The following is a 14,613-nucleotide window of genomic DNA, read 5'->3' as shown; positions in this document are numbered from 1 at the left end:
TCACCATTTATGTATTTATTAATTAATTTAATAATAAACTTTCTAATTCTATGTATATTTGCTGTCTTATAAATGTTTACATTGCAATATTGTTTTTTATAATTTGATTGTTTAGTTCTAAAAATTTATAGGCTTGATATCAAACATTTTTTTTAAATAGTCTAATATACTCTATGTGACGTTTGTTGATCTATAGCTATAATTTTTAATTGGCCTAATTAATGCTTGATAGCATAGTATTTTTTAAGTTCGTTAAGGTAATTGTATTTGTAAAGATTGATACACATTTTCAAGACAATATGTGATATCAAAAGTTAAGTTTATTATCGAAATAAATGCCTAGATATTTTACAACTTTTTTATATGTGATATTGATTCCGGAGTCATCTTTCTTTTCATTCAAAGCAACGTTTTCCAATTTTGCTTTACAGTTTGGTAACAAGTAGATATTAATGGTGTGAATAGTATGTTCTCACATATTTGCCTTGGTTTTTTTTTAGTTTCCACAGATATAGTAAAATTCATAAATCTTGTTAAATAAATTTGGAAGATTAGACTTTTTACATTTGTAAACGTTATCGTTTAAGTCACTGGGCTACTTGGAAGATGACGGAACTTATAAAAATAAACAGACCAACAAAACGTTAAAGGGTTTTTCTCGGAATTGGCAAGCCATGGGTCGGATTTATTTTACCGGGAAGAATACCCTGATGATATACTACTAATATATCAAGTTACATCCGTAAACAGTATTTTGCAAGTGTTGATGCCTCTTTGCAAGAAGGAAAATATTGATTTTTTTTGTCGACAGAAATTATTACTAGCTATTTATAAAAATATGTTACAAATGGTTTCAGATCGATATTCGAAACATCATAATGGAGCTGACTTGAACGGAGCTATTTCTTATGTTTCGTCAAGTTAAAAAACTGAAAATGCGTTTTTATTTAATGCGTGGTTATTTGAAACTCTCTTATATCGAAATTAAGAGACAATCTTTTAATATACACGATGTTTAAAAGTTCGGACGATATTTTTAAAGTGTTTAAAAATTATTCTTTTCATTGAAACTCATATAATAATATTATGATCTATAAGATATCTTTCTCTTCAAATAAACATAGTTTTTAGAAATACTTATATTCCCTAAACCAGCCAATTATTATCATAAATTCTTATAAATTGATCGTGACAAAATTTCCTTTTTTTGTTACAAAAAAATTATTTTACAAAAAGGATGCATACGAAAATTTTCCTTAATTAAAAAAATATGTAATTTAAGACAATTATTTTAAAATCGTTATTATACTTAAAAAAAATGTATAATATAGATTTTTGCTCCTAAATAAATTATTTATAAAAGTATATATTTTCTTTCTTTTGTAAAAAGAATTATTCATTATTCCTTTAAAAATTCCTAGAACTTTATACTAGTTTAAAGCCTTAAGGCTCGCGTTACTTCTCAAGAATACTTAAGAAAAAAAATGGAGTTATATTGATATGGTAAATTATTCTTCTTATAAACACTGGGACGTACATATGCGTACGCTGAGTTTTCTGTTATATTAAAATTTTTCAATGGAAAAAAGGTTTCAATTATTTTCGTATATGTTCATTGATTTCAAATTAATTTCGTCGTCTTACAATCTTATTTTTTTTTAAATAAGTAAGATAAAAAATAGAAAATAATTTTAATCATTTTGTTTTCGCTTTAGAAAATGCTTCGCTCAGTAAGTTAAGATGATTTATTATAATATAATGAAGAATACCCTATTCGGATATTTATTCTTCTGAATTCCAATAAAGAGGTTTCATCTACCCTTATTATTCTCTTCAAAGATGTTTTTTATGTTTATCTAAAGATTCAAATAATACACGATGAGACGATAAAAGAAATTGTTTTCTCTCTAATAAAGTTTAGTCCATCCTACGAAAGTATGGACGTAGCCAAGATATTCCATATAACAATATACAGTTGCACTGCTAACTTTTAAAGCATCCCTAAAATGAGCAGTCGTCCAGGAAGGATTCGTTGTTATTAATTCCGATAAAAATCCTATACAATTACTGCTAGTTAAGGTATTTAATGGATACATATTAGGGTAATAAATATCATATTCAATAAAAATATTAAACCAGAATTCAATTGTCGCTAAACATACGTCAGGAAACTGATAATTATCCAACGACAGAACTTCTTCTGTAGTATTGTTAACACTTATGCCTTTTCTAAAATTTACCCATAATATGTGCAACACGACTTTCAATTTCCAATCCATTTTCAAAAGTATTCAACAGTGACCGAAAACTCATCAATAGAAGCGAATCTTAATATGCAAGTATTCAAATAACTCTCTATATTAATGTTAATCTTTGATTATTTATTAATCTCGTTGTACTCTGTTGCGATCGTAGATAACTTTAAAATATTTCAAATTGGAATAAGTATAATAGTTGTACTGCAGTGTGGAATTGATTTGATAATAGGTATCATTGTTAATAGCACTAATTAGAATTTCTCGTAATACATAAACAATAATATCTTATAAAAATATACGACTTTATCGTTAGTGATGGAATTTTATAAATGATTTGATTGTCGTTATTCTGACTGAATGTCCTTGTGCCAGCTAGTGTTGATAAACATTGATTTCAATATTATTGTAGAAAGTGTCACAAGTTCATTGCGTATCGAAGCGTAACCGTTTACTTCTATTAGTTTTTTATTACTAGATTGCGGATGTTAACGCAAATATTTATTTTAGATGGAAGAAAATAAAGATTTTGAATTTAAACAGAAGTTTATTACATCATTTATATTTATCGAAAATGTGTTTGTTATTTTGCATAATTTCCATATAATGCATATGCGTTAATTTTATTACATATTCCGTACATATGTAACAGCATATGCATTTCACTGTGTACATCTCAGAAATACGTTCTATCCATCATTGAGCTCTTACACGATAACGGAGGTCTAAAGTCACATCCATTCCTAAACTATCCTTGGGAAACGCAAATACAAATGTGCCGGAGTAGCGTGATTCGCACCACTAGTGAAGGGACAACACGACGTGAATTGTACCCCTCAGAATCTATAATGTTCTAGAGACAAAATTTAAAATGTAAATTATAAAAGTGAAAACAATGCCTGAAGAAAAAAACTTCTAGGTTTAAGCGGGAGCGTATAAAAGAACTTAAAGCTTGAGGACTGGTAAAATACGTTGTTATTTTTTCGCGACTTAAAATAAACTTTCCTCAAATTTTCAGGCTAGCACATACACACTCTTGACCGTGATATTTTATTAAAGAATGAAGAACGAGCAGCCTTAATGATAGAGTTATAGGCTAGGCCAGTGATGACGAACTTTTTTGGATGCGTGGGTCAAATTCGGCTTATCGTCGATTGCAGCGCTAATGCGTGGGTCAGCAGGAGGAGGCGAATCAACTTTAGGAACTTAGAATCAAAAAAAGGCCATAAGTTCGGAATAAAATTTTAGTAATCTTATTAAGAAACCTTCTGATGTTTATGTTCGGATAGTTTTTTAAAGTAAGGTTTATACAGTGGTCTTCCTCTAAGATATCCGTCAGTAAGATATTACTTTCCCTCAATTTACTCTACTTCTCTATTCATTTTTCCCACTCTTGACGCAAAATAGTATCCCTTCTTTCTTTCTGTATTCCTTCTTCTTTTATAGCCTCATCTCTTTCGAAAGGAAAGGGGTCCCTCTTACTCTGTGAAATATTTTTCTCGGAACCAGAGCCACGAGCTTGATATATCAGGGGGGACCACTGTATTGCGCATTCATTAGTTTTTCACATTCCCAAGCTTATTTCTTTTCGTCGATTTTACAAAATTCATTTACAAGAATAATTTTTCACAGAAATACGTTGATTCAAATATCGTTAAAAGAGCAAGTTTCTTAATTGATTTAAAATTATTTGATAAACATTCCCATATATTTAATAGAATATTAAAAATTTTTAATATTGGTTGATTATCTACGCGTGGGTCAGCATCGGATTCGCGGGTCATAGGTTTGCCACTCGTAGACAAGGCCGTTCAACGGAACGTGTATGGGTCTGCAACCGATATCTTGAATAAACATACGTACATTAGGTATTTGACCGTATCTTTGGTTGATATAGCTGCTCCATTTATGGTCACAGGAGAATATGTGAGCTTACGCAGCGTGATGGTTATATGCGTCGATTTACTTTTGTTGATATTTACACGCCATTTCTGTGACATCAACTTTCTATTATTCGCATATGACGTTGAAGCATATCAGTCGCGTTGAAGAGATCGCAGTCCGATGATTACAAAGCTGTATAGTCCGCAAATATTGCCGTAGTTACTTCCTCTGAGGTAGGTAAGTTAGCAGAGTAGATTGCATATAGTATGTGTATTGGGTGTAGAATTCTCTAACATGGAGTTCTGTGGCGATTGTGATAAGCTAACGATGAGGAAGAAAAAAGGGTTAAATTAAAATAAAACACTTTTTTGAGCCAATAGAAAGTGTAATACTTCATTGGCTTGTCAGGAAAAAACTTTGCGGCTTAAAAACCCTGGTTGATGGATTCGATACAATAAGGAATGGCGTCCACCAAAGATTGGACACGCGGCTCATCTCTGGCTCGCTTCGTTTGTATATAGATACAATAATGAATCTCACCACTCGCTCGTCTATGGAAATGTAAAGAGTTCTTTTACACTTCGCTTACTCTCTTGATCGATGCGCGTATTTCGAATATAAGCTAAGAATCTACGATCTATACGAATCTTACAGCGAGGGTGGGGGTGGTGCCTTGGGTCTTGCTACGCGTAAGACACGGAGTCAATCGAGTTTGGAACTGTTCGCGAGTAAGATCGATTGTGTGTAGATACAGTCACCCTGTGTGTAGTTTTGTTCTAGTGTTAGTCTTGCGGTTAAAAGTTCAGATTATCACCATTTTTGCTATTGGCAACTTGATTTCATCGTGTAACAAATACATGTATATTAAAAAATATGATACTTTTAGTCTTGTTTTCTTAAAAATGAATTGTTATTTGATATAACTACTTGCGCAATGTATGATCCTGATGGACTCCTTACAACTGTTCAAAGGTTAAAATAAAAAATCTATTAATGTAGGATGAAAGAGATCGTTTCTCGGAAATGCATTTGTTTGTCTAGTTACGCGATGTTGCACCCAAATATCTCAAATATTTCTTATTGAAAATAAATTAATAATCTATAAGTTTTATAGTCAGGAATGGTCGGAAGGTTTCGAAAAGGACGGAAGAAAAAAAAAAAAGAAGCGATCTGTTGTTAGTTAGATCAGTTTAGTTTTGTTTGAATCAGCGATAGCTAATAGTTGGTAAGCTAATAGATGTGTAACATTATATCTGTTTAATTTACATAAAATTACTTTAATTTATTATTCACTATAACTTTTATTATATGTCTATATTAGCAAGAAGAAAAACTGACATCAGAATAATTAGGTACAAGACACTTTAAACGGTTGTACTACCTGCACAAGCATTGTATTTTTTTTCTTCACTAATAACAGTGTTCAATAAAAATAATTAGATAAAACTTTCACAAATCGCGCGAGCACTGTGGTTTCTTAAAATTATTTCTTTCGAAAATACTTTCGCGTGGTTTGTAGATTGTTGAAACGTTGTATGCAACTATCAAGAGGTATATGGTGCGTTAAATATATAATCAAGCTTATGTACTGATGAAATCCAATATTAAAACGGAACAAGAAATAACGTCATCCTCTCTCCCTTGACCCCTGCATTCCCTTTTTAGTCACCCTCGCGTACTACCCCATTTCTTCCCACCACACCTCACCCAAACCCTTTCACGATCTCATCGCCTCTTCCCTTGGCCCTGTGATATCCTTCTCTCCCCTTCCTTCGAAGAGCCCCTGTTCAACGAAGGCATTTTCACAAATCACGAAGACGTGGGATATCCCCCGCCCCCTATAATTACATGATGATAGTTATGATACTCGACGTATGGAGTTTCGCATCACTAAGTGTTACAGAAAAGTTAATAAAGAGTATGCATAATCGTTTACAAGATGTTATTCGTGCCAAAGGTGGTCATACTAAATATTAAAGACTTCAAAGTTATCCGTTCAAATACAACTATAACTATATAATCTAAAGAGTCGTAAGTCCATCCAATATTAATAATATGTCGGTAAGTTTTGTATAATATACTTATTATAATTAATAAAGTATATCATGGCAAATGTTCAAGAACTTTCGTGAGTCACTATATGTTTTAACGAGGAAATCAGTATATTATTTTCGCAATGTTTGCATGCAGTCATTGGCCATAGTTATTCGCCGAATATAAAGGAATGCGTCGTTTGTAAAACGTTCATAAGTTGAAAAATGGTATTTATTTGATCATAACGAGTTAATAAATTATGTGTTTTTTAATTTCGTTTCGTTTTGATGGAGTAAAGTTTCAATGACAGCGTGTTTATCAAATCTGTTATAACGTATCTTTTATCATAGTACACATTAAGAACCACTTTTTGTGGCTTATAATTTATAAGTTTTGTTTTATTATCGGAAGTGATTTTATTTTTAAGAGCATTTATTTCTTCTTTTTTGTTTAAAGTGAACTTTACTTGTATGTCTTTGAACTCTATATTTTTCACAACAACGTTTCTATTTATGCCTTTATTTTTTTAATAATTACGTCATCTAAGCGAATAGCGTACATTTTAGCCCTTAATTAAACACATTCAGTCGAAATTATACTATTTTCTTCTTTCATCGAACCTATTTTTTTGTAATTCGCGCGCGGAATCTCGTATTGATTTTTTCATAAGCATCCACGCATTTTAATTCGTAGATTAAGCTATCCATATGGGTTTACATAATTTTACAATTTCCCGATAAGCGAGAGATCATGTAATCGTAATGAAACTCGTATAAACGTAATTAAGGTATGTCTAATATGTACATTCTTATGTAAGAGGGTTTGAAAAATCTCATTATAATTTTATCTATTTCGACCGCAATATAAAATTTTCGGAAAAAATTACATACTTATCTACTGATAATATAACATAATAAAAATGAATTAAAATTATGTATAGACAAAAAATAAATTCCACGTTTTTAGAATATCCTTTCATATATATCTTGAATTAATTTTATGTGTGGATATAAAATTCTTCTTTTTCAAATATGTATTTAATTTGATAAACTAATAAATTTTTACGAGACAAAAAGTCAGTAATTTAAAATTTTATAAAATACATAATTTAATAGGAAAAATATTTAAATTTTCAATTTCGTCTTAAAGAGAATACGTATTCAATTTGATATACAAATAAATTTTTGTGAGGCAAAGAATTTATATCAATTAATTATTCTAATTAATTTTATGGCGAGGCACAAAATTAATTCATTATTTTTACTCTCAACTAAATAATAATAGTTTCTGTTAAAATGAATTATTTTTTTTTTTACTCAAGTTTCATTATTTTTGACAATAAATAAAGAAATGGCGTGCCATAAGCATCAAGATTCGATTTAAAAATGCCGCGCTTATACGCCGATATATAGATATACAAAACGCTCGACGCACGATGGCCAAAACGAAAAATTCTCGCTACCGAAAGAAAAATAGAAAGAGAGAAATATCGGTTTTCTTTCTCACTCGCACTCGTATACAAAACGCTCGACGCTCGATGGCCAAGACGTAAATTCTTGCTACCGAAAGAAAAAATATAAAAAGAGAAATATCAGAACGCTCAACAATCGATGGCCAAGGACAATAATACTCGTTATCGCATGATAAATAAAAAGAGAGAAATATTGGTTTGTTCTCTCACTCGCACTTTCATTCAAGACCGAGAGTCCCTAAGATTGCCGAAGATCCTTCGTTTGTGTATTAGTGCACACGGACGCTCGCACGCACACTAGCCCGCTCGCGTGTAAAAGCCGACTGAGAGGCGGGTCTTGCTTCCCCACTCTTACAATTATTTTCCCATCTTCAATCCAATTTTATTCGCTTATTTTTGAAAATACGAAGATAACTCATAGAACATTTTTTATGTATATTTTAATTCTCTACAACTTTAGTTTGAAACGTTTTTCGATTAAATGCCTAGATTCTAAGATAAAGCCATTTTTTACCCTTTTTTACCCTTTTTCTCAAAACCTCGGGATCAAATTTAAATAAAATTAGCACCATTCGATTCAGCGTCGTCAACTTACCCTTAGGACAAAGATGCACGCGTTTAGCTAAAAAACTGGAAGTTAGGCCCGCGTTGACTGGCCTACAAGCCCCTTTTACCAACTCACAGCTCAGGACCGTAACCGCGTGATCGGTAACCCGACGCATTATAATAAAAATTCATATATTGAAATCTTCACATTCAACATAATTTAAATTAATTCGCTTTCGAAGAATAAGATAATTAACGTCGATACAAAATGGAATCGGTAAAACGTCTCAGACGGGAACGAAAAATTTTGAAGGACGAATTAACTTATTTAGAAAACAGTCGGGGAAGGGAAATCAAAGACGGACGAACTAGTAGCTCGCTATGAACGTCTTACTAAACAAATAGACGAATACGAACGGTCGCATCGAGAGTGTATAGACTTCGGCCCTGAAGAGGACGAGGAATTTAACGATTTAGAGGATCTTTTTAACCGATATCATTCAATCGGATCTAAAATTAAAAAAAAGAGAACATACGCGGCTAACATCGCGAACGATAGCAGCATAATTTCAAACCAGACTAGTACGACCGAACGGCAGATTAAATTAAAACGTATCGAGATACCTAGATTCGATGGAAAGCTAGAAGAATGGTTGGAATTTAAGAAAGATTTTTTAGCTTTGATAGACGCGCGGACCGACATATCCGATTTAGAAAAACACGCGTAGCTTCGAGATGCATTGCATGGCTGTGCACTCGAAGTGATTAAACTATATTCCGTGAACGGGTCGAATTACAAACTCGCGTGAGAAACATTACTAGAAAAATATGATAGAAAACGCGTACTTCTGGCAAGACTTTTCGACGCGATTCTAGATTTAACACGTTCCGCGGACAATTCGGCAAGAGGGATTCGGAAACTCATAAGAGATACGGAGGCATATCTCAATATGATTGATTCATTTAACGAGCCTCATGCCCTACAAGTGCGCATCATCGAGCACCTTTTACCTCCTAGCGTTCGAGAAGAATGGGATCGACAACTCAATTCGGATGATTACCCTACCCGTAAGCAACTTTACAAATTTTTAAAAGAGATAGACCACCGATACAGTGCATCAGAGAAGCTAACTACGGATATCAAAGACGAGCCCCGCGAAAAACGTAAACGCACCGAGCCGACCGTGTTACGACCGCGAAAACAACAAATTACAAGACCCACGCGTACATTTCTCACGGATATTACACGGAAATGCACCCTTTGCAAAAGAGATTCTCACGCAATATTTCGTTGTAGTCGATACGGACGCATGACACCGCTCGAGCGATGGACGGTAGTAAAATCTCGGAAATTATGTCCAAATTGCTTAAGAAGACATGTAGGAAACTGTCAAGGTCCACGTTGTCAGATTTGCCGCAGACCGCATCATGCATCATTACATCGGACTAATACGAATAATCACGCGGAAAAATATGAAAGCCCGTCTCCAAAACAGGAAGCTATCGCGACCGCGTCTCAAGCCGATTCTAAACCATTATGACTTACGCCAATTTTTCACGCTAACCCGCGAAGTACACCGCCTTAATTACTCATGAGCGCGATGCGTCGCGTGAGAAGGGGGGACGGAACTTATAAGCAGTGCCGCGCACTATTGGACACCTGCGCAGCGCCGCACTTTATAACCGAAGACGTCGCGAAGGAATTACGTTTGCCGATTAGACCGTATTCAATTCCCATCAATGCCATTAATGACACGCGAACTCGATCGACGGGTATTATCGAGATAACAATTCAATCCTTAGACAATCGATATAAACGGAACCTTTCGTTGCTCATCGTACCCAAGATAGCCGACCAAGTTCCAAGCGAAGTCTTTCCTCGCGAACTTATTAAGATTCCAATCGATCGAAAATTAGCAGATCCTCAGTTTCACTTACCGCGACCAGTGGATATTTTGATAGGTTCCGGAGCCACGTTATCCCTCATGTCAGTTGGGCAATTTCGTTTGTCGCGCGCCCGCGGCGATCTAATACTTCAAAAGACGCAGTTAGGTTGGGTAATCGTCGGCGGAATTGACTCGGAAGAACCAAGGGAAAAATACGCACTGTTCGCGACAACAGAGTTGAGGGACCAATTAGAAAGGTTTTGGTTAATCGAGGACGCGATCGTGACAAGAACGGAAGGGACAAGGGAGGTAGATTGCGAAACCCATTACACTCAAAATACAAAACGCGACGAAACGGGACGATATATAGTGCGTTTACCTTTCCGCGAAGAAGGACACGACTACAGCGATCTATATCATATAGCTTTACGCCGCTTCCATAACCTTTGGAAGAAGTTGAACGCGAACCCCGAACTTCGGAAAGAGTACGAGCGTACCATGCAGGAATATTTAACATTAGGACACATGTCGCTTGTCGAGCACGACCCGACGAGCGGCTGTTATCTCCCCCACCACGCCGTTATTAAATCAACCAGTACGACGACAAAGATTCGAGTCGTATTCGACGCTTCTGCAAAGAATAGTAAGGGCATTTCCCTTAATAGTACATTGTTAGTCGGGCCTACGATACAGGACACATTGGTAGAACATCTACTAAGATTTCGTACATATCGATAAGTGTTAACCGCGGATATGGAGAAAATGTATCGACAGATATGGATACATCCGGACGATCGGCAATATCAACGTATATTTTGGATTTATAAGGATCGAATTCGTACGTTTGAGCTTAAAATGGTTACATTCGGTATAGCGTCAGCACCTTTTCTCGCCATTCGGACCATAAGGCAACTAGCGAAAGACGAAGGCGTCAATTATGCCCTCGGAGCCGAGATTTTAAATCGAGATTTGTACGTTGACGATCTCATCACGGGAACAGAAGATGTCGAGACGCTCGGGAAAATACGAGACCAGACCATCGAGATATTAAAACGAGGCGGTTTCAATATGCGGCAATAGGCTTCTAATTATCGGCCGATTCTCGATAAATTAGATACAAAAAACGTTAACGTCGAATTCTTCTCCGGAGAAACATCGATCCTAAAAACACTCGGAATTTCATGGAATGCACATTATGATCACTTGATCTATTCAAGTGCATCTTCGTCTGCATGTGCATAAAGGCCGTGCATATCGAGTTAGTCAGCGACTCGACAACAGACGCGTGTTTGGCCACCTTTCGACGTTTTACGGGGCGAAGAGCGATTCCATGCCACGTATACTCGGGTAATGGTACTCATTTTGTCAGGCAAACAACCAATTAAGGGATATATATGCGTTAATCGAATCGGACGAATTCAAAACAAAGATCCATAATTACGCGACCGACCAAAGAATCTCGTGGCACTTCAACCAACCCCCCCACTGTCACCTCATTTCGGAGGTCTATGGGAGGCCGCTGTTAAGTCGTTCAAACACCATTTTAGTCGGGTGGTAGGAGAACTCTTATTTACATATAAGGAATTGAACACATTCGCGATCGAGATCGAAGCCATATTTCGTCAGATCCGAACGATGCGACAGCTCTAACACCTGCACATTTTTTAGTAGGAAGACCTCTCAATATGTTACCGGAGGAAAACTATGAAAACATACCGACAAACCGATTATCGTCATGGAAGCACATTACAAAGGTGCGACAGGATTTCTGGCGACGGTGGCACATCGAATATCTACGCGAGCTGCAGAAAAGTCAGAAGTGGAATAATTCCCAATATAAACTTGAGAAGGATGCAATCGTCATCCTCATCGATAAGAACCAACCTTGTATGAGATGGCAATTGGGATGGATCGTAGACACTCATCCCGGAAAAGACGACGTGGATCGGGTAGTGACCGTAAAAACTACTCACGGAAACGTCAAGCGGAACGCGACAACCATCTGCCCCTTATTAAATGATAGTTGAATATTTTAAATATCTATGTTAGACGAAATATTGATACATAATGTAATTTGCGATAGATAAGCTTGTACGTACAAGATACATAAGTCGCCTGGACAGCACATTATAACGACGCTAAACAATTTACGACAAACCCATTGTAACTTAAATTAAGAAATTCACGCCACACCTACCTAGGTTAAGAATGTTATTGATTAGTACCCTCTTAACTGGGGGAGGTGGTACGATCGGAATCGATCATAACCGAAAATCGATTGTAACTAAAAAACGAGATTTATTGTGCGCGCACTAATCTATAGAGAGTTGCTAGTAACTAGCGTTCATAACCCCCACCACTCGACCGTCGAGTGAGTGCACCCTGCAGGTCCCATTACAAAAGACATTCGGTCTATTCTAACGCTGGACGCCTACGAGGACACTTGGAAACAAGATACTCGGAGACAACGAGCGAGAGGATTATTAGAGAGGCAAATAATTTACCTGTTAAGACGAATACGTTTTACAAATATTATATCGACGGTGGTGGATCGCAGAGGCGATAATTAAGGTGATATTTATATAATCACGATACCGAGACGTAGAGGCGATAATAACGGTGAGAGATATAATTTCTAATTCTTTCAACGAGATTACCCATCCGGGTTAATCGTGACGAGAAGCAGATCACGGACATAGTCCGTGATCCATCGTCGTCCATTGTATTTGATACCAACCAGGGTTTTTTGCCGCAAGGCTTTTTCCCTGACGAGCCAATAAAGCATTGCACTTATTGGCTCAACTAAGTGTTTTATTTTATTTTAATTCACCTTTTCACTCTCCTCATAATTAGCTTAATCCAATCGCCGGAGGACTCCGTGTTGAAGGAATTTTGGCAAATACAGACATTCAGCGTGTTTTGTGATTAATGAATTACTTTTAATTTAAAATTTTTGTTTTTTTTTTAACAATATTTTTGATGTTTTAAGCCAATACTACTATACTACTATTATACAACTAGTATACTTTTATCTACTTTTAGTGCATTTCAATTACAATGATAAGTTTAATAATAATTACATAATTTTATTTTCTGTTTTGTTTCATTTATACATTCTATTAAACTGTAATTAATGGCCTTTAGGAAGCTTAAGTTCTAGGGTTATTAAAATATAATTAAATAAATAAATAAATAAATAATACTTTGTTGTTTTTTATTGCAAACTTCGATGCGATTACATTAGATACGAAATCAAACATATTAAAGAGTAATAAATGATAAACTGATCGTATTATGGGAAACCAATTTTCATGACAAATAAAAGGAGTTCACCTGTCAATTTTAGATTCTCTTTTATTAGTTCTTGAAATGGTGAGAACATCCAAATTTGCTCAGGATGATTTCTTATATAGAACATACTCCTTAGCTTTAATTCCGAAATGTTAAATCTATCTGCGAGTATAAGAAGTTGAATAACATTGTTCAGGTTCATATACCTTACTGCTATATTCATTAATTCCTTATTCAAAGATTTCATTTTATACTTATGCGTTGCTACTATTAAATTTATAATAAAATCTTCTCCAAGTTTTTTAAAATAAATTTTGCCCGTGTTACCAAGCGAAAGATATCTCAATATGACCTGAAATATCACTGGATCCATTTTCTCTTTGCTCTTATTAAATAACAAAATTACATTAATTTATTCCGTATTCACCACCGTTATCTATAACCTTCTCCCATTTTCCTGGCAATTTATAAATTCATTATTATATATAAAATTTTACAAACATATTTATAGATATCAGTTCGCACTAAATTTAAAGGAGTTTATCGGCATACTTCATGCTTTTCATTTCATGTTGCTATTCGCGCGCATCGTAAATACCGGGAAACTGTTAATTTTGTGTTGCTGTACGCGCGTATAGTAAAAATTCACACTCATCATTTTTTCTTAAACGCGCAAAAAAAAGTATAACTTCAAAAATATTGAAGAAAGATTAGACGAGGAAAAAGAAAAATAAATCCGTTATGGAATTATCGTGGCGAAATTTTACAATTTCAATTATTCAAAAAGAAATCATTTTTATTTATTTGTGTTATTTTTCGTATTTTGTGTCGTTTTAATATTTATAATTATGAAAATAATATATATTCTCTCTCAAAAACAAGAAAAATAACAGATATTTATAGAAAAGTATTAAACTTGTTACCGTGTACCGAAAACGGTGCACTTGTCCTAGAAACGAAATCTTCTCATAAACAGCATGTAAGGGAACGTGTTAAACGAAACGATGGATGATCGAGGACGAATTTACTATTGCTTTTCCCTTCTATTATTAATATCTGTATTATTATTATATTTTGATTATTTTCATTCAATTATTATACTATTAGGTTGGTGCATATGAAATGTCGGATTTTCCTTACATGTCCTCCCCGTTTTCGTTATTATTTTATTTTTGGCATAAATTCATTTATAGTCGTACCGTCGACAGCAAGAGTCACATTTCAACAAAAATGATTTTCTCAAAAA

The 14,613-nt window shown here is 34.7% G+C and overlaps 1 protein-coding gene across 1 annotated transcript; it reads left to right on the top strand.

The window, feature by feature from the left end:
• The first annotated feature begins 9,791 nt into the window (after positions 1 to 9,791).
• LOC122513525 lies at positions 9,792 to 10,814 on the top strand. The gene has a single exon (XM_043629933.1). It carries the CDS (start codon positions 9,792 to 9,794, stop codon positions 10,812 to 10,814), a length of 1,023 nt encoding a protein of 340 aa, XP_043485868.1.
• Positions 10,815 to 14,613: the final 3,799 nt, after the last annotated feature.

This window comes from Polistes fuscatus, unplaced genomic scaffold (assembly GCF_010416935.1).
Source record: "Polistes fuscatus isolate 324 unplaced genomic scaffold, CU_Pfus_HIC Scaffold12, whole genome shotgun sequence".
In the NCBI taxonomy this organism is placed as follows: domain Eukaryota; kingdom Metazoa; phylum Arthropoda; class Insecta; order Hymenoptera; family Vespidae; genus Polistes; species Polistes fuscatus.
The sequence above is the reverse complement of the archived record's forward strand: the minus strand, read 5'-3'. Positions and strand labels throughout refer to the sequence as shown.